This window comes from Plutella xylostella, chromosome 8, assembly GCF_932276165.1.
Source record: "Plutella xylostella chromosome 8, ilPluXylo3.1, whole genome shotgun sequence".
NCBI lineage: Eukaryota > Metazoa > Arthropoda > Insecta > Lepidoptera > Plutellidae > Plutella > Plutella xylostella.
The window spans coordinates 7262062-7278806 of NC_063988.1; the positions used below are offsets into that span (position 1 = coordinate 7262062).

The following is a 16745-nucleotide window of genomic DNA, read 5'->3' on the forward strand; positions in this document are numbered from 1 at the left end:
CATCGTCAGCGGAGTAAGTAATTAAATTACTTATATGGGGCATGCCGAACAATTTTGGAAATATATTTTACATAAATCCTTACTTCCTTACTTATATATATATATAATATAATATTATAAATGCGAAAGTAACTGTGTCTGTCTGTCTGTTACTCTTTCACGCCAAAACTACTAAACGGATTTGAATGAAATTTGGTATACATACGGTCTAGACTAGACCCTGGGAAAGAACATAGGCTACTTTTTATCCCGGAATTCCCACGGGAAAACTTTTTAAGGCGAAGCGAAGCGCGCGGGAACAGCTAGTAGTTAAATATAAAAGTAATAATAAATATCTACCTTAATGTTGACAAAAATTGTTGTAAACAAAAATCATTGTGTTTGCCTGTTGAAATAACTATAAAACTAACTACAACTAACCGAACCAATAGGATTAGTCTATACTGACGAAAAACGAACTAACGAGAGCTGTCTGTGTTTAATACGAGCGAGGTAGAGTTGTAGCTCACGCAGCAACGCTCCGCATAGAGTGAGCTTTCTGTAAAACTTATGCAAACCAAAAATAAGTCATGAAACTTATCCCGACATCTACAAAATTACCCCCTTATTCATAAAAAAGATAGTGGGCGCTTTAGATATTGAACTGTGTCAATCTCGGACAGTGAACAATTTGTTCTTTGAAGGAGGTTAGGCTCTAAAAAATATATACTCAAAGCTCTAAAATAACAGGCATTCTCAAAGATACAAATATATACTCACGACTGTAATCCCCGAAGGGGTAGTCAGAGTCCGCTTTTCGCTGTACATTTGTACTCACGTGGAAGGTCGCGAGCCGTAGCGCCGTTTTTAAATTAGTACAATGGACTAAGGGTTTACATCTAGAATCTAGTAAATGTGCAGGCAATACTAATAATAATAGTCGTGGCGTGGAGATATGAAATACAACCTAAATACTAGTACAGCAAGTGGCATATGAGCATTGACCACGGCTCTAGTAACTATATACATATAATAATAAATAATCCTATAAGTACTTATAAATTTTAAAAGTCAGTCAGTTTTGTGACGACAGCACGAGAGTGAACAACAACCCATAGTGCTGTCGTCACAAAAAGTTGTCAGTCCAAGAAAGTCCAGAAAGTCAATAAAATGAAAAATGCAATTCCAAACTAAATGCCAACTTTAGCGCACAGCAATTTAAGTAGATAGTCATAACTTCGTATCAATATTTGCATATTCTTAAGCTGTGTGAGCTTTTCATTGGTGTTTATAAATATTGACGGCAAGTACAGTCAGTAAAATACCTGCCAAGAACTCTACGTAGAGCTTGAAAATAAAACGTTTTTAAATTACCTATACTTACATATATGTACCTACGTATGCCCACGGGATCTCTATTGAATTCCTACCCCGTATTCATAGAACTTACAAAGCTGTTTAAATCGGCGAGAAACACACGATTTTAGATTCGACTCTTTGTTTCAGACAATATATAGTCGTTTGCAATAGAATCCAACAATCATGTAAACAAATATGGCGGACTGACATTGACAGCGTATTGTTTATGCCCATAGTGATGTCATAGTGTTCTGATTAGATTAAATATATAAGCCATAGACTATAAAATAAAACTGATTATATATAAAAAAGTGTTTAATAAAACAAATTTAAATCTTCGTCTTCTTCATCATCACTATCAGAAGTGTCGCCGGTGACCGTAATTATAAATGGAACCACTGTGTCATCGCTTGCCGTGTCTAAAATGCCGTCGAGCTTTTTCATTTATTCCTCTTTCTTTTTTCGTTTTGGTTAATTATATTAAGCTCTTGAAAATTATTTTTTATTGTATTCTAATAATATTAAATTAAAATAATTTATTAAATTAAAATTAAAAGATAACTTCAGATTACGAACAACACTAACTTTTCAATGACTTATAGAGTTCGATGAGTAAAAAACTAAGATGACAGCTTGTCAAATACTTCGAAATTTTTACGTTGCAAATGTTTTAACAAATTTAACTTATAAATACAAGTTAAATCGTGTTGAAGATAATGTGAAAACAATGGTGCGTTCGTTGAAATCAGACTATGTTCATAATTGATCGTCAAATGTATGTGATTACGGAGTAATCGTGACAATTTGGTTTGTTTACATGATTGTTGGATTCTATTGCAAACTACTATACCTATAGGTACGTCGTGAATTACTTATAGGCAATTCTAGGCTCTACTGATAGAATAGGGACAGTTTTCACGTGACAACACTATCAATTAGTATGGTTGTATACTTAACCACTCAATATTAGAAAAACTGCTCATTAGAATATTTCATTAATTTACATTTAAGTAGATATGTAGGAAGGTCCACGTACCGATCCATATCTGGGGCTGACCGTACGTACTACGTAGGTACTGCCAGGGACCACACACCGCGGCTTGTTGGCTAAAGATCATAAAAGCGCGAATCTCGTCGTTTTATTGGTCGTATTAATGAAGGCGACATGTGAAGACGGCACCCTTATCTGACCAACAAAGAATTCGATTAATTCTTGATTAAAATAATTAGCCTTTCGCCACGGGCCGCGGCTTGCTAACTGAGAGGGGACACACGGGGGCCGGTTCCGCTGTCTTCGATGTGAATATATTGAACGGCGGCTATAATACTCATAATTGTTGGCAGGTGGACTTCTGATTATGATAAGAAATTGTTAAACGTAATAGGATGGATATGACGGATTGCAACTTGGACGGACTGGTCCACCGACATAAAGTCACACGCAAGTAAGTATTAAGTTTACCAGAAGAGTATTGCCATCACCCCATGGTCATGAGCAAATAATACTATCGAAGTATAGCCACTCCTTTATCTGAGTACCCTGTCAAGACAACCGTCCCCTCCCCAACAACCCTAGTGGCAAGGCGCGGAGAAAAAAATCGTCAATGGATGAAGATTCCTAATAGTTCATCGATGACGTCATCATTTTCTTTCTATAACATCAAAACCAATATTGATTACCATCCTAATTGTACTTTTTGCATATTCATAAGTTAATGTATTTATTGACAGGTTTCGATAAAGGGGTCATGCTATTTCAAAAGAAATTGTTTTGCACCGAAGGGTACCTACCGAATTTCAATAAAGTTAATTCAGTCGATTTTGCATTTCATTCTTTTTTACTTTACGGTCTGCCCTCAAATTTAACAGGTCTATAAAAGCTTTTGCATATTCATAAATGTTTCATAAATTAAATTCTGCACGTGCTATCTATAAAAAGGGTTATTAAATTAATTGTCCATCCAAAATGGAAGGCATTGAATTCCTTTCAAAGTTTATCATTAAGTATTTTATAAATTATAGGTTCAGAATTAAGTTACGATAAAGTGTATGATGCCTAGTTGGCCATTTAAAACTACGGACCTTATGGCGGTCGCATAGCGGAGTGGTTTGTTATGTAAGTACTACCTATCTTACTTGAAGCATGTCTGGATTCGTTATAAATATGTACCTACCTATCTAAGCTATAATCGGCCTGTTTCCAGTAGCTGAATCGACATAACATACACGAATAAATTCGACTTGGCAGTTACGACTTGTTACTCTAAATAAAAATATTGATTCGACATTTTAGTCATACAGTGCGGGAAAATGCTTTGATTAGATATTTGTAGGCTAAGAATAATCGACTTACTTACCAAATTCACTGCATTTTTCATCATATTGCAGCACTTTTTAATGACCGCGTAATACCTAAGTTTAATTTAAATAGTACTTATATGTATATCTGAATAGATACCTATGTACTCATATAACTCTACATATATTCACACTATCCATCCTTCACCTGCGAGTCTTCAGACAGTTTTACCGGGGGGGTGGTACCCAATCATTGACTGGACAAAAGAGAAGCGAGGCGTGAGCATAGGATTCGATACTATTTTCGAATCTACACGAAGGGTCGCTTTTACCAAACGCGAAACGTATTTAAATCAAATTTTAAATACATTTTGTACCAACTGACAGACGTATGACAGCATACTAAATACGTTTAGCGTTTGGTGAAATTCCACCTAACATGGAAAAACAAATGCCACTTTTGGAACTAACAAATTTGCCTTACATTTTGACAGTGACATTTGACGATACGCAACGTAAACGGAGGTTTCGAATCCTGTGCTCGGGCAACTGTGGGGACTTATAGAAACTGTGTTCTTATTGTAGTAAATAACAAGAAAATTTTAGGAACTCCAACATACAAACTTTATTTTACCTTTAGGTAACACACCATAAAAAATATTCAGTCCATTAACACTTGTATATCACATGGGGATAAGTGCCAATTTGGCATGCCAACTTATCTGTATCCTTATTATGTTTCCATTGTAATAGATTTGTTTGTCATGATAGTTCTTTTATAAGTTTTAAATTGCAACAGTGTTGTCAGCACAGAATATAAAAGCATTAGGAATGAGAAAATTATTTTGTTCATAACAAATCTTATTAGAAAACTCACATTCCCACGGAAGAAAGATCAAGACATTGGGATAACGAACGTTACCCTTAAATTTAAAAAGCAGCTGAGCATTTCAATAAGTACAAAAAATACTTTTTTTAAACATTATTTTCATACATTTTCCTAATCTTGACTCAGCAGTTTCAGTAAATGCAAATGAGTAAATTATTTAAAATCAAAGTTTTGAGATCCAATCCTGTAGGGGTTTGACATCAGCTGGAGTGTCATCGTCACCAGTGTTAGCTGAACTCTCCGCTACATCGACTTTGCAGCTCAAGTGGGCAAACTCAAAGTCCTTCCCCAACTTGCCAAGGTACACTTGTTTGTTTGACTGGGACGGGTCCACAGATTGCAACTGGTTTGACTTTGTTACTCTTACCATGTTTCTGTAAAAGATATTGTTGGTGTTAGATACTGTACTATTCAATTATTCTACTAGGTTCTGTCTAGACTCGAGAGAGTAGTATAGGTCCCACTTATGGTGTAATGCATAGTAATATCTAATGCATTAGACAGATTTTGAAAAGGACCTTTATTGGCAGCACTACTGTCTGCTGCATACTAATACTAAATTTTCTAAGCAAACACGGTTGGTGTAAATGTTTCATCTAATTTGAAATCTTACTGTGTGTGACTACTAGCACAGTAAATTATAGTAATCATTAAATAAATATCTTACATTTCCTTTTCCAAGAGACTCTTGATGACCTGGCTGCCCTTGGCGAGGGGCTGGTCCTGCTTGTTGCAAAGGATCATCACGGGCGGGCTGTTGCTCTGCACCACCGGGTCCGACAGGATTGTGTACAGATATCTGGAAATAATTTAAGTATTACACATTATTATTTGAAGTTAATTTTTTTCTTCACATTTCAGTCTTTGCTGTATTTGTAATCAAGTGTAATTTTGTAATCATAGAAGACTGGATACAGTAATATTTATTATTGAGTTTCATTTACAGTCAGCTGCATAAGTAGCTATACACTTCTGTACCTTGTCAAACTGGCAAACCATCAATGTTTCATAGAATGGATAGGCAGTTTGTTAGATTTACAAGGTACAAAAGTGTATAGCTACTTATGCAGCTGACTGTACATACAAACAATGTAGGTATGTCAGTCATGAAGTTATGTATTAATGTTATAATAAAAATAACTTACTCTGCAACATCTCTGATTTCCTTCTGAATGGTGACAGAGTCCACAACATAGACAATGCCCTTGGCGCTGTTCTTGTATTGGTCAAAGAACTTGTTTCGCAGCCTCTCCTGGCCCGGAAGGTCAACAATTTTCAGTGAACTCTGAAATTTGAAATTATTTTTGTTGGGTTAAATTTTAAAAGTATAGACTACTGTTCAAGAGGATGACTTCTTTATAACTTTAAACATAACTGTAACTGTGTAACTGCCAGTACTACTGCATAGATAATACATATAAGTTAGGTAAAACTGTAGTGTACTGTACTGCAAAGGAGGTTCATTCCAAAGAACCGTGAATAGGGTTCGAACGATACTTTCGATACCGAGTAAGTATCGATACTTTCGTTCGCGATACCCGATACTGAGTACTCGATACTTTTGGGCCGATACTTTTTCGGTATCGATACCCTCGTCTCGATACACAAATCGCTGGTATCGAGTACATTGTCGTCACATTATAATATGATAGGCCTTCATAAAAGATCTTAAAACAAAATCAATCCGTTAAAACCTCAGAGTCTTGCATTTTTTTTGTGTTTATTTGCTATTATCACCAAAACTTTTTTTCAAAATGCAATGGAAAAGAAGATTTTTATGCTGGTGAAGGTACAAAAATTAACTATTTCGCAAGTACTCGATACTGAGTAGTATCGATACTTTTGGACCGATACTTTTTCGGTATCGATACCCTCGTCTCGATACCACATGAGTACTCGGTATCGATACCGGACGCCGATACTTCGAACCCTAACCGTGAATGGAAGTCTAAAACAGACTCTTGACTTTTTTTATTAGTTTGCCTGCAGGCATAGGCTAGACATGTTATATGGATTAATCCAAACAATAGAGTAGACATACAGCTAACGCTAGACTCTGCCACAAATAGGTTTCCATTTAACTCAGCTCACAAACTCAATTAACAGCAACCCACATAAGAACAAAGAGCTACAATAATATGTACGGTGGCCTGCGCCTAAAAGTATACAGGCGGAGTTTTTAAAATAGCGATCTCAAGCTCACATGCTGCTCAAGCACATCCACATAAACACCACTGCTATACACATCACACACAACACGTCCCCGGATTTATAACAGATGTAGCTGGTCCCTTCATCATCAGGGATCGCTATTTTAAAAACTCCGCCTGTATACTTTTAGGCGCAGGCCACCGTACATACATTGGCTCCGACGAAGTCTTCGACATTCTCCCTCATGGAGGTGAAGGTCTGCCGGTACTGCGAGTAGGCGAGGCGCACAAACAGCAGCGTCTTGCCGGAGTCCGACAGCCCCGCGAGCAGCACGCTTCGCCGCACGTGACGCCGCCGGCTTATGCACCACCAGAATACTGACAATGTGAAAAAATGTAAGCTTAATCTGGTTAGTGGGTCATGTTAGGGGCAAGTCTGCTATGGTTTAGATATGGATTGCAGTAGTAATAGTGTGATTGAATTCAGTAATATACTTACAAAGTGTGAAAACAAGGACGATGACACTGAGTAAGGTTATGTAGCGGGGATCGTTCAGCATCGGCTCAGTGTGGATTTTCTCCTTAATCACTTCAGATTCCATTTTGGAAGGAGTTGATGACGAAATTGTAAAGAAGATAACTTTTATTTGATAAACAATACGGATTTGTTACACGTTGTTGCCAACGCATACAAAAGATTGTACAAAAACAAAGAACAAGAGACTGGAAAATGTCAAGTGAGTGAGTTCAATGACACTCGCATCACAGATCAAAATTTCTATCAAAAAGCTACCTTATTAAAACCGGTTATAACCGATAGATCTATCGATATCGATGTTTTCTCACAAGCTGTCAAATTCAGTAAGTAAAGTCATTGATTGATGTCATTGCCATTGGTATTGATATCTCTAAGGTTTTTTTTTGTTGTCTATTTTAGTGAGAACACTGATAACATTTATTTACGTGTAAGTATACCCAAATCTTGCTTGTAAGAGATAACAACTTGATAAAGTATATTTTTCATCCTCAACCGTATCAGAAATATAATATTCACGAAGACTTGCAGTAAATTATTTTTGGCTAAAATTTATTGCAAACCAAGTAGGTAATAAATCTTTATCTATTGTTCTTATTTGTTCTAGATGTTTAAATTCTCATCACTAATTAGTGTTAGTACGCAATTAGATACGTACGGTAAACTTAAATAAGATAGTTAATGTGAGAAACTGTTTTAGAACGGCTATTCGCATGGGAGTGAAGGGTGTAACCGCTGCATTATTTTCTGCAAGAACTTTTATTAACTACCGCAGAATGAGCATCGATATTGGAGGTAAGTTAAGCGTAGTTAAGCTTATTTTCATTTTACATTCATATGAATTCATTTAACTGTACTTAATACCTACTTACTTTTTAATTTTTTACCATAAATTAACATTACAAAATTACCTAACTACAATGTTTAATTTAATTATATGTATTTAGGTATGCGCATTAGATATAAGGACAAGAGTGAAACATTTTTGGAGTCACATCTTGTTTCCAAAGAACCATTTGGCCAATTCAAGGCATGGTTTGAAGAGGCATGCACAAGAAAAGAAATCCTGGAGCCTAATGCAATGTGCCTAGCAACAGCTACAAAGTAAGATTTTTTACCTAAGTACCTATGCTTCAACTAAATCTAAAAGAGGTTGGGTAACTGATTCCTAACTAAGTATACGATTAAATTAAGCTTCTATTTCCTTTTACAGGGATGGATACCCTTCAGCAAGATTTGTTTTATTAAAAGGGTATGGCAAGGAAGGTTTCAAGTTTTTTACTAACTATGGAAGTAGAAAGGCCAGGGAAATGGTAAGATATTTAGTTTGGACTGAAAGTTCTTTATTTTCATCCTTGCTCACTGAATTAATATCAAGCACTTTCAGTATCATCATCATCGTCAGCTAGTCAGTCTACAACCACATAATGTAAACATTGAATTAATATTTTAGGAAGCCAATAACAATGTTGCTGCTACATTTTACTGGGAAATACTGAACAGATCGGTCAGGATCGAAGGCTATGTTGAAAAACTGAGTCAGGAAGAGTCAGAAAAATATTTTCACTCTAGACCAGTTCCTAGCCAGATAGCCGCGTGTGCCAGCTTTCAAAGTACACCAATACAATCACGAGATGTTCTGTGCGAGAGAGAAGCAGTTCTCGAAGCTGACTATATGATTCCTGGTAAAGAAGTTCCCAAGCCAGAATTTTGGTAAGTCATATTGTTTTTAATATTAATAATATGTATGAATGTGTGCTTCAAATGTTTATTCAATGTACATAATTCTTTTTATCAGGGGTGGTTATATTATTCGACCGAGAGCTGTTGAGTTTTGGCAAGGACAACGAGACCGGCTTCATGACCGAATTAAATTCAGAAAGCCCAAAGAAGGTGAGGTTGCTGATGGCAACCTCTTGCACGAAGGAGAGGATGGATGGGTCTTTGAAAGATTGTCACCGTAATATTTTGAAACTAATCATGGGAGATCAAAGGTATATAGAACAAATCAATGAAGTAAAAATGTCTTCCCTTAAATAAATAGATATAAGTTACAAATGAAATATATTTTTAATTAGTATTAATTCTAGTTATTTTTAAAATTTCTCGCTTCACCCCACCAGAACTAAGCCAAACAACCTCACTCTTTAATTTTAAACTTTTTGAGATACATTCTTCAAACTGTCTAGTGCCTCCACCTACACCGAAATAGTATGTCTTGGCAGCCACAAATACAACTCCATCTTGGCTTAGTCTTCTTAAAAAGAGCTCTATTAATTTGTCATAGTTTTCAGAGTTGTAAATTGTCTCTGAAGTCAAAATAAAATTGAATAGTTCACTTTCTTCCAATATATTCATAAATGAAGCCCAATCCCCAGAGTAGAATGAACACTGAGCTATTTGTTTCTCACGATCCTCCTCTTCGTCAATATTCAAAAGAACATTAGGTATAGTGACATGTTCAAGTACTTCTTTGTTCTGGAATAAAAAAAAACATGTAACATTAGTAACTCTTGATTTCATGACCTTGTGCATAATTGCCACTTTACATACATTAAAAAATAAGTAAATCAGGTAATCTTTGTGTTCGGGTGATATGTATAATTACTCACATAGTCTTGGAAAGTTACTTTAGCACCATTTAAAAAGGCATATATTCCTACTAATCCGGCTCCACAACCTAAATCAAGTACTTTTGTATCTTTAAGTGATATTTCAGTTTTATGATTTTCTAAATATTCAATTAAATCACTGGTACATTCCCAAATCTTAAGTCCCCCTGAAAAAAAAAACAAAATAATTATATCAATACTGCTACTGGATGTTATAATTATTGTGATAAGATGAAATAAATCAAAATCAAGCCCTAAAAGGGTAGGTATCACTTTATGTAGATTGCATATTACAGACGTAAGTGTTTATTCTAGATCAGAAAAAAAAACCTTCATATTTTCCTGTGACGAGATCACTGTGTTGACTTTCTGCGGCTACAATATCACTCTGATTCTCATCAATTAAGGATAAGGCGGTACTTGGAATTATATGGCCAATCTCTACATCTTCGAAAACAAATATATTAGCGCGTGCAGCAATCGTATCAAGATTCTTAACTTGCGTGTCTGGTTTCACAATTTCACTTTCTTGCCATTTAATATTTTGACCAGTATGAGCACTTACTGTATCTGAAATAGTAAAAAATCAGGATCATTACAAAAAAACTGGATAAACTGTATACTTAAATAATTTTGTGATACTCATAATTTCTCTCATCAATCACTTACATCTCTAATATCGTCGATATTCGAATGCTGAAACATCTACTTTTCGATGTAACCTACTGAATTTTATTTTTGGGAAATAATCTGTATGACATTATACATAAACTGAACTTACTGCTTTCCGTTTCAGTGTTTTCCTTCTCATCTGCTGAAAAGTTAAATTTAAAAGATGTCATTATGATTAATTCAATTTGTTAACCCTCATAAAACTTTTTTGAGGTTAGAAATAAATGTTTTTGTTTAGATTAGCACTGAGGCACAGATTACTAGAGAGCCTATCGTTTGCCATTTACGTCATTCTTAGCGTACTCTGTGAAATAATATGTCGATGTTGTCGATAAATATCGGTTTTTTATGAGGCCTTGTTCTCAGAATAATAACGTAATCGATGAATTTAATCTGTGATCGACAATTTAAAATATGAACGCAACTGAACGAAAGAATCTTCGAATAATCAAATCAAATCAAATTCAACGCAAGTAGCGCGATTGTAAAATTTGTAAAGCTATAGTTTTACACATTTTTCATTTGAAATATTGTATTATTTATTTGTGTTGCACATCAATAAAACTGTTTTACGATGACGGACGTAGCAAAGAAGGTAAAGTGGCCAATTTTTCCTAGAATATCCAACAAATTTGTTCCAGCATGAGCAAGTAGATAACTTACAACTCAAAAGGCGTGTTACGCTTGTTTGAATGTATAACGACTCAATTCAGATTAGAATTATCGTATATTAAGCCCATTATTCTTTCATTTCCATGGTTTTGCTGTGGTGATGAGTCTTAATATTGCCAATGTTTATGGTGAGTCAATATAACCTCAATGTTTTGACCATGGGGTGTCATTTCATGATCACTCATTCAAATTTCGCAATAATTATTTTGGTATTCTTCGTGAAAATTTCAGTGTCAATATTTTCAGGTTCAGGACTACAAGGATTCTTTGAAACAGAAAGCTGAGCATCTTATTATAAAGGGCTTCCCTGAAAAGATTGTAAAGTTGAATGAACTGCTAGAAACACCCAACTTCCAGAACAGAGCGTTTGCTGATGTCCACCAGGTAAATAATATATTAGTCCTGTACATGAGTTAACAATAAATAATGTATGCTGCAAATTAACAGATACATTCTAACTTATGTGTTCTGTGCCAAGTATGAAAATGATATGAAATATGAAATGAAATATGAAATATTTATTTTACAGAAAAATGGATACATTTGTCACACAGTACATCCTTATTTCAACTAAACTTAACTAATGAGACTATTTGTGACAAGTAATGTAGCATCTGCTGCTAAACTAGGTATAACCTGTATTTTAGCCCGCAGCGCCCGTTACCCGTTAGTTATATAATATTAAATTGTTTAGATATAACTGATAGAACTGTTATAATTATATCTTGCAGAAGTGTAAAGAATGATTTATCATTTTAATGAAGTCACATTATGTGTTATTCTATTACTGAATTAAAAACTGAATCTCTTTCAACAAACATACAGTGGAATAAATTTCTCTTGAAAAATGATTGCTATACTAGAATGATCATTAGTTGAAGCTCAGCATTGGCTCACACTTTTTACCATCTCCTCCATTCACTACCTAACATCAGCTCTATTAAGCCTTTATAAGGCAGAAAGAAGTAGAAGTGTATGCATTCCATTGTATTTCTGCCTTAACTCAATGGTCTCGATGATAATTTTTGTCCCCTGCCTGTTAAAAGATTTAAGTCTGATACTGAATAAATCTAATTCATACATTCCAGGACTTAAACATTCCAGTACCACCACCAGTAGGTGCCGCCGCTGAGCCCAACTCCAAGAGAGCACGAGTCGACTCTGATCTGAGCCCAGTGTCCGTGGACGGAACAAAAGTATATGCTCTGCCAAATGGAAGCGTCCCATGCAATAAGCCACTCAGTGACCTCATCCATCTTGTGAAACCTCATATCAGAGAGCTAGTTGAAGACTCTAACTTGGTAAGTGGTTTGTATATTATTCTTTCATTTCTTCTTCATGCCAATATCTCTCGGGCCAAGGTAAGTACTTATTGAATTCCTGAAAGAAGTTGAACACTGTATGATCCAGCATTGCTTACTTATTTATTATTCAACATCAATAAAGTCTTTTAGGCTTGCTACAAAAACTAGATCCATAAAGAATAGATAGCCTTTGGCTATCAAATGCTGCATGAAAAAGTTTTGAAAAATTTACAGTTCTTTAACATTTAATTAGTAAAAGTAAAGTGCATGGTTAAAAAGTACATTATGGGTGAAATCGCCAAAATTTGTACGTAACAAAAACGTAACAAAAGGGAAACGTTACAAAAATGTTACAAAAAGGAACTATACGGACTAGATCACACTGCTATGAATAAATAAAACAATTTTTATTTAATCAGCACTACGGCGAAGCGAAAAGGATGGTTATGATTTTGACCGGTACCTATTCAATAATTAAAACACGAACTACTTTCGTAATTTTTGAACAAAAATATTTAAAAAATATTTATATTTATGAGGTTTTTTTTTTATTAATTGAATTATTAATTATTTTGGTATTAGGTAACACTAGTTAGGATAATTTAAATTAAACTTCTGTACAACTAATATGTTTTTGTAATTTATTCGTTTAAAAAATGTCATCACATTCTTGTCAGTCTGAATGTGCCCTTAGCTTTCCTTTTTGTAACGTTACAAAGAAAATTGTAACAAAATGGAACAAAAATTCTTACGTTCATAAGCTAAAAATATTTTAACACACTTGGATTTAGTTTTCCGAAAATTTGACTAACTGCATAGTAAACAGACTGAAATTATGATTTTACGTGCAGGAATTACTTTGTAAATACTTTCCTTTAACTTAATTTGTCGGTTGTTACAAAGAGGAACACTGAAAAGTCTTTTTTCTTCCGAGTTCACTATAACTTCGATAACGACTACAAACAAAATGGCGGAGACGCGACACTAACGCCACTTCTAAAAAAACTTTTGCTCGTGGTGATGCCAGTAAAATAATTTAGATTTAATACTATTTTATACAAAAAAATACTGTTACAAAGAGCATAACCAAAGAAATATGATATTTTTATTAAGATTTAAATTTATGTAAATTTCAATAACCACTGTACAAAATATGATAAAATACAAATAATTTAATACGTTACTTATTCTACTAATATGATTTACCAAAATTTTCTATATGAAGTTGTTATATTTTTCACATTTAGTAGGTTTTAGTGCAACCAAGAGAAATGGACAAAAAATGTACAAATTTTGGCGATTTCACCCTTATACTACAATCCAAAATAGATAATTTAAGCTTTTCAATACCTTATTTGATAAGTGGTTTGATGAGATCTTGATAAGCACCCCTATTTGTAACATTTAAAACTAATAAAATATACCTATGTATAAGAGCGGTGGTAGCTCAGTCGGGTAAGCGCCCGCTTCTCACGCAAGAGATGCGGGTTCGATCCCGGCGCTGACATGTACCAATGAGTTCTTTTAACTTAAGTACAATGTATACCATCGCTCTTACGGTGAAGGAAAACATCGTGAGGAAACCTGCATATCTAGATTTAGCACATCTAGATATGTGAACCCACCAACCCGCAGTGGACCAGCGTGGTGGGAAATGGTCCGAGCTTAGGAAGGCAGTTTAGACCTTGGGGATATGCACAAAGGTTCCACTCGAGAGAGCCAGGTGCAGGTACTTACACCGCCACAGAGAATAGAATAGATAGAATACCTATGTATAAATTCAAATCTGAATCCTATGAAATAACACTACATTGTGGATGATATCAAGTTTATTATCATTAGTTTATTATAATTTTTATCAAATAAGCATATTTATGACAAGTGGGATTAAAAAAATATTAGCCTCCATAAGTGGGAACCATGTGGGAATTGTCCACTCGAAATTGCATTTTCTTTTCTCAACTGCCACAAAAAACTATAATAAGACTTCATCTGTTTCCATTTCAGTTAAAAATGTGGATCTCCTTTATGATTCCCAAAATTGAAGATGGAAACAATTTCGGCGTATCAATACAAGAGGACACACTAGCGGAGATCCAGTCGGTGGAGTCTGAGGCGGCCGCTTTCTTCGACCAAATCTCACGGTACTTCATCTCACGAGCGAAAATTGTGTCGAAAGTTGCGAAATACCCACACATTGATGACTACCGGAGAGCAGTCAGAGTAAGTTCCAGTGTACAGAACTCTGAAATTTTTATACTATACAGGGTGTTGCAAAAAAGGTTTCGGCTTAGTATACCCTTTTTGCAACATCCTGTATATATAAATATTTTACACTTTGTAAAATATAGCATGAGTCCTATGGCATCTGTAAAATCCATACATTTTATATGTCATTTGTTATTTTTAAGAGAAAGCAATCTTTATTTACCATGCATAAGGATCTGCCTTAGTCATACATTATAGGACTCATGCTATGCTATATTTTAAAATGTATTGTTCAGCCCTTTCCCCTCCGTGTCAGTTCATTCTGCCACTTGGTAGTGGCTGATTGTAATTGACATGTGCAGATCTCCGCGCACAAATAGATTGATCATTAGTCGTGATTTATGAGATGGCAGACTACCAATAACAAATTATCTCTAGTATAGAATCAATCATGCACTAATTCCCTACTTATACATACATTTGTCCATATACCCTGATACGGGCTCATTCACAATGAATGATTTTAGATTTATAACTTAGGGTTAAAAAGTTTATTGAAGGAATTTCGTGATAAAAAACAGCCTATAGCACTCAGGGATCAGAGATAATGCTTTAAATGGTTAAAGAGTTATCAAAGCTTTAAACATCTGTCAAAACAAAGCGCCACTTCTGAACGAACAGTAGTAGGTATATTTGTTAGTGTACAAGTGCAGACAATAACCCAAAATGTAATATTCGCAGGAGCTGGACGAGAAAGAGTACCTGTCTCTGTGGCTGGTGATGTGCGAGATCCGCAACCGCTACTGCTCGCTGCACGACATCGTCATCAAGAACCTCGAGAAGATCAAGAAGCCCCGCTCCTCCAATGCGGAGTCTCTATACTAGAGCCAGTTAATACTAGCGCATTACTTAGTCACATCCAGTTGTAAGGATAACGTTATGTAATGGCAAGTCTCTTTTTTATTCACTAGAAATCTGTGTTTGTGTGAGCCATTGTGGACAGAGTTTTGAGAGTATGGGTCTTGTTTAGGGTTAAGCTTAATTGTGCTGTTAAAAGCAATAATGTCAGTAAAAGTGTTTTTTAAATGAATGTTTAAAGGACAAATAGTATCCGCATATCTAACTAAGCAATATTCTTGATTTAGCATTGCAATATCAATGCATTAATATTCACTCATTATTTACGGTAATTTCCACATTGTAAATCCAACATTGATTCATGTGTTCACATATCAATTCTATTGTTTCAAACGCCCATTCTGGGGGATATTTACGTGCCACAATATTATAACTACTGTTAAAGCTCTATTTACAACGGCGTCACGGTTATATTTTCGTCAATAAGTGAGATTATTTTGTAAGGTTCAGTTAGTTTGCTAGGCTCTGATGACAAGAGGCCCTTGTTGAAGTTATGCAGAAAAAGCCACTGAAAGCTCCTCCCGGTTTCTATTTATGTATAATTATTATCTTTAAATATTTTCTAGTGGGTACAAAACAGATTTGTTCAATGCTGTAGTTTTGTGAAGCTAAAGTCTGTCTCGAATTTTCAAACGAAGAAATTCTTACACATTAAATAAATACATATTATAATAATGAATAGATACCAGTGATAAGTTCACCGTTCCTTGAGTAAATAAGCTTTTTAAACTACAGCCGTTAGGTTTAGGTTTATCCCTGAAGACATTAATAATTCCAAATATCTTTGATTCTATTACCGCGAAAGTTCGATTTGTCAGAAGTAATAACAGTTGTTGCTGTTTGAATTCCCTTTTAATTTTATATTTTTTAAATGGATTATTTTTTAAATAAATTTCAGTTGTAAAGTGCCTATGGTATTATTATAGACTTATATTATGTAAGAGTCAGTTGACAGTTAAAAACTTCCCAACTACCCACGATTGGCTAACAGTCAATGTTTAAACTTGACATTGTAAAATGTAACCAATTTGCTAATAAATTAAATTCATTTTTAATGAATGTGGAAACATACTTCTTGTTTTATTTAAGTCATATAATGTAGAACATAAGGAAGTGGATGAGACAGGAACAGCATGCCCATTGCCCATT

General features: G+C 34.8%; 4 protein-coding genes across 10 annotated transcripts; 2 read left to right on the forward strand and 2 right to left on the reverse strand.

Moving 5' to 3' along the window:
- Window positions 1-4236: 4236 nt before the first annotated feature.
- On the reverse strand, window positions 4237-7410 carry LOC105393375 (signal recognition particle receptor subunit beta). Its single transcript, XM_011565124.3, has 5 exons — window positions 7175-7410; window positions 6887-7053; window positions 5671-5810; window positions 5193-5324; window positions 4237-4899 (listed from the first exon to the last, which is right to left on the reverse strand). The coding sequence occupies exons 1-5, from the start codon at window positions 7275-7277 to the stop codon at window positions 4689-4691; spliced, it is 753 nt and encodes a 250-aa protein (XP_011563426.3). The 5' UTR covers window positions 7278-7410; the 3' UTR covers window positions 4237-4688.
- Window positions 7411-7572: 162 nt separating this feature from the next.
- Window positions 7573-9294, forward strand: LOC105393373 (pyridoxine/pyridoxamine 5'-phosphate oxidase). 3 transcript variants are annotated; one of them, XM_011565118.3, is made up of 6 exons: window positions 7573-7640; window positions 7911-8005; window positions 8158-8314; window positions 8424-8523; window positions 8664-8923; window positions 9009-9294. In XM_011565118.3, exons 2-6 carry the CDS (start codon window positions 7924-7926, stop codon window positions 9172-9174), a joined length of 765 nt encoding a protein of 254 aa, XP_011563420.3. In that variant the 5' UTR covers window positions 7573-7640; window positions 7911-7923; the 3' UTR covers window positions 9175-9294. The 3 variants fall into 3 exon arrangements, with proteins under 3 accessions (XP_011563420.3, XP_011563423.3, XP_011563422.3); XM_011565121.3 differs by having other exon boundaries at window positions 7639-7780; XM_011565120.3 differs by lacking the exon at window positions 7573-7640 and adding an exon at window positions 7668-7776.
- On the reverse strand, window positions 9266-10749 carry LOC105393372 (histidine protein methyltransferase 1 homolog). Its single transcript, XM_011565117.3, has 4 exons — window positions 10604-10749; window positions 10153-10392; window positions 9823-9989; window positions 9266-9688 (listed from the first exon to the last, which is right to left on the reverse strand). Exons 1-4 carry the CDS (start codon window positions 10662-10664, stop codon window positions 9281-9283), a joined length of 876 nt encoding a protein of 291 aa, XP_011563419.3. The 5' UTR covers window positions 10665-10749; the 3' UTR covers window positions 9266-9280.
- Window positions 10750-10913: 164 nt separating this feature from the next.
- Window positions 10914-16667, forward strand: LOC105393370 (proteasome activator complex subunit 3). Of its 5 annotated transcripts, none has more exons than XM_011565114.3 (5): window positions 10914-11089; window positions 11398-11550; window positions 12255-12467; window positions 14478-14693; window positions 15420-16667. In XM_011565114.3, exons 1-5 carry the CDS (start codon window positions 11069-11071, stop codon window positions 15561-15563), a joined length of 747 nt encoding a protein of 248 aa, XP_011563416.2. In that variant the 5' UTR covers window positions 10914-11068; the 3' UTR covers window positions 15564-16667. The 5 variants fall into 5 exon arrangements, with proteins under 5 accessions (XP_011563416.2, XP_011563418.1, XP_011563417.1 ...); XM_011565116.3 differs by having other exon boundaries at window positions 10916-11089; window positions 11419-11550; XM_011565115.3 differs by having other exon boundaries at window positions 10919-11089; window positions 11413-11550.
- Window positions 16668-16745: the final 78 nt, after the last annotated feature.

Excerpts from the sequence above, each read along its gene's own strand:
- LOC105393375 (XM_011565124.3), bottom strand. The coding sequence starts at position 7,277 with ATGGAATCTGAAGTGATTAAGGAGAAAATCCACACTGAGCCGATGCTG. Across the intron at positions 5,811-6,886 it reads AAGACTTCGTCGGAGCCAAT|AGTTCACTGAAAATTGTTGA; the intron begins GTATGTACGGTG and ends TTCAAATTTCAG. Across the intron at positions 4,900-5,192 it reads AGTCTCTTGGAAAAGGAAAT|AAACATGGTAAGAGTAACAA; the intron begins GTAAGATATTTA and ends TATCTTTTACAG.
- LOC105393372 (XM_011565117.3), bottom strand. The coding sequence starts at position 10,664 with ATGACATCTTTTAAATTTAACTTTTCAGCAGATGAGAAGGAAAACACT. Across the intron at positions 10,393-10,603 it reads AAACACTGAAACGGAAAGCA|ATACAGTAAGTGCTCATACT; the intron begins GTAAGTTCAGTT and ends TTACTATTTCAG. Across the intron at positions 9,990-10,152 it reads CGTCACAGGAAAATATGAAG|GGGGACTTAAGATTTGGGAA; the intron begins GTTTTTTTTTCT and ends TTTTTTTTTCAG.
- LOC105393373 (XM_011565118.3), top strand. The coding sequence starts at position 7,924 with ATGGGAGTGAAGGGTGTAACCGCTGCATTATTTTCTGCAAGAACTTTT. Across the intron at positions 8,006-8,157 it reads AATGAGCATCGATATTGGAG|GTATGCGCATTAGATATAAG; the intron begins GTAAGTTAAGCG and ends ATATGTATTTAG. Across the intron at positions 8,524-8,663 it reads GTAGAAAGGCCAGGGAAATG|GAAGCCAATAACAATGTTGC; the intron begins GTAAGATATTTA and ends TTAATATTTTAG.
- LOC105393370 (XM_011565114.3), top strand. The coding sequence starts at position 11,069 with ATGACGGACGTAGCAAAGAAG. Across the intron at positions 11,551-12,254 it reads CGTTTGCTGATGTCCACCAG|GACTTAAACATTCCAGTACC; the intron begins GTAAATAATATA and ends CATACATTCCAG. Across the intron at positions 14,694-15,419 it reads ACTACCGGAGAGCAGTCAGA|GAGCTGGACGAGAAAGAGTA; the intron begins GTAAGTTCCAGT and ends TAATATTCGCAG.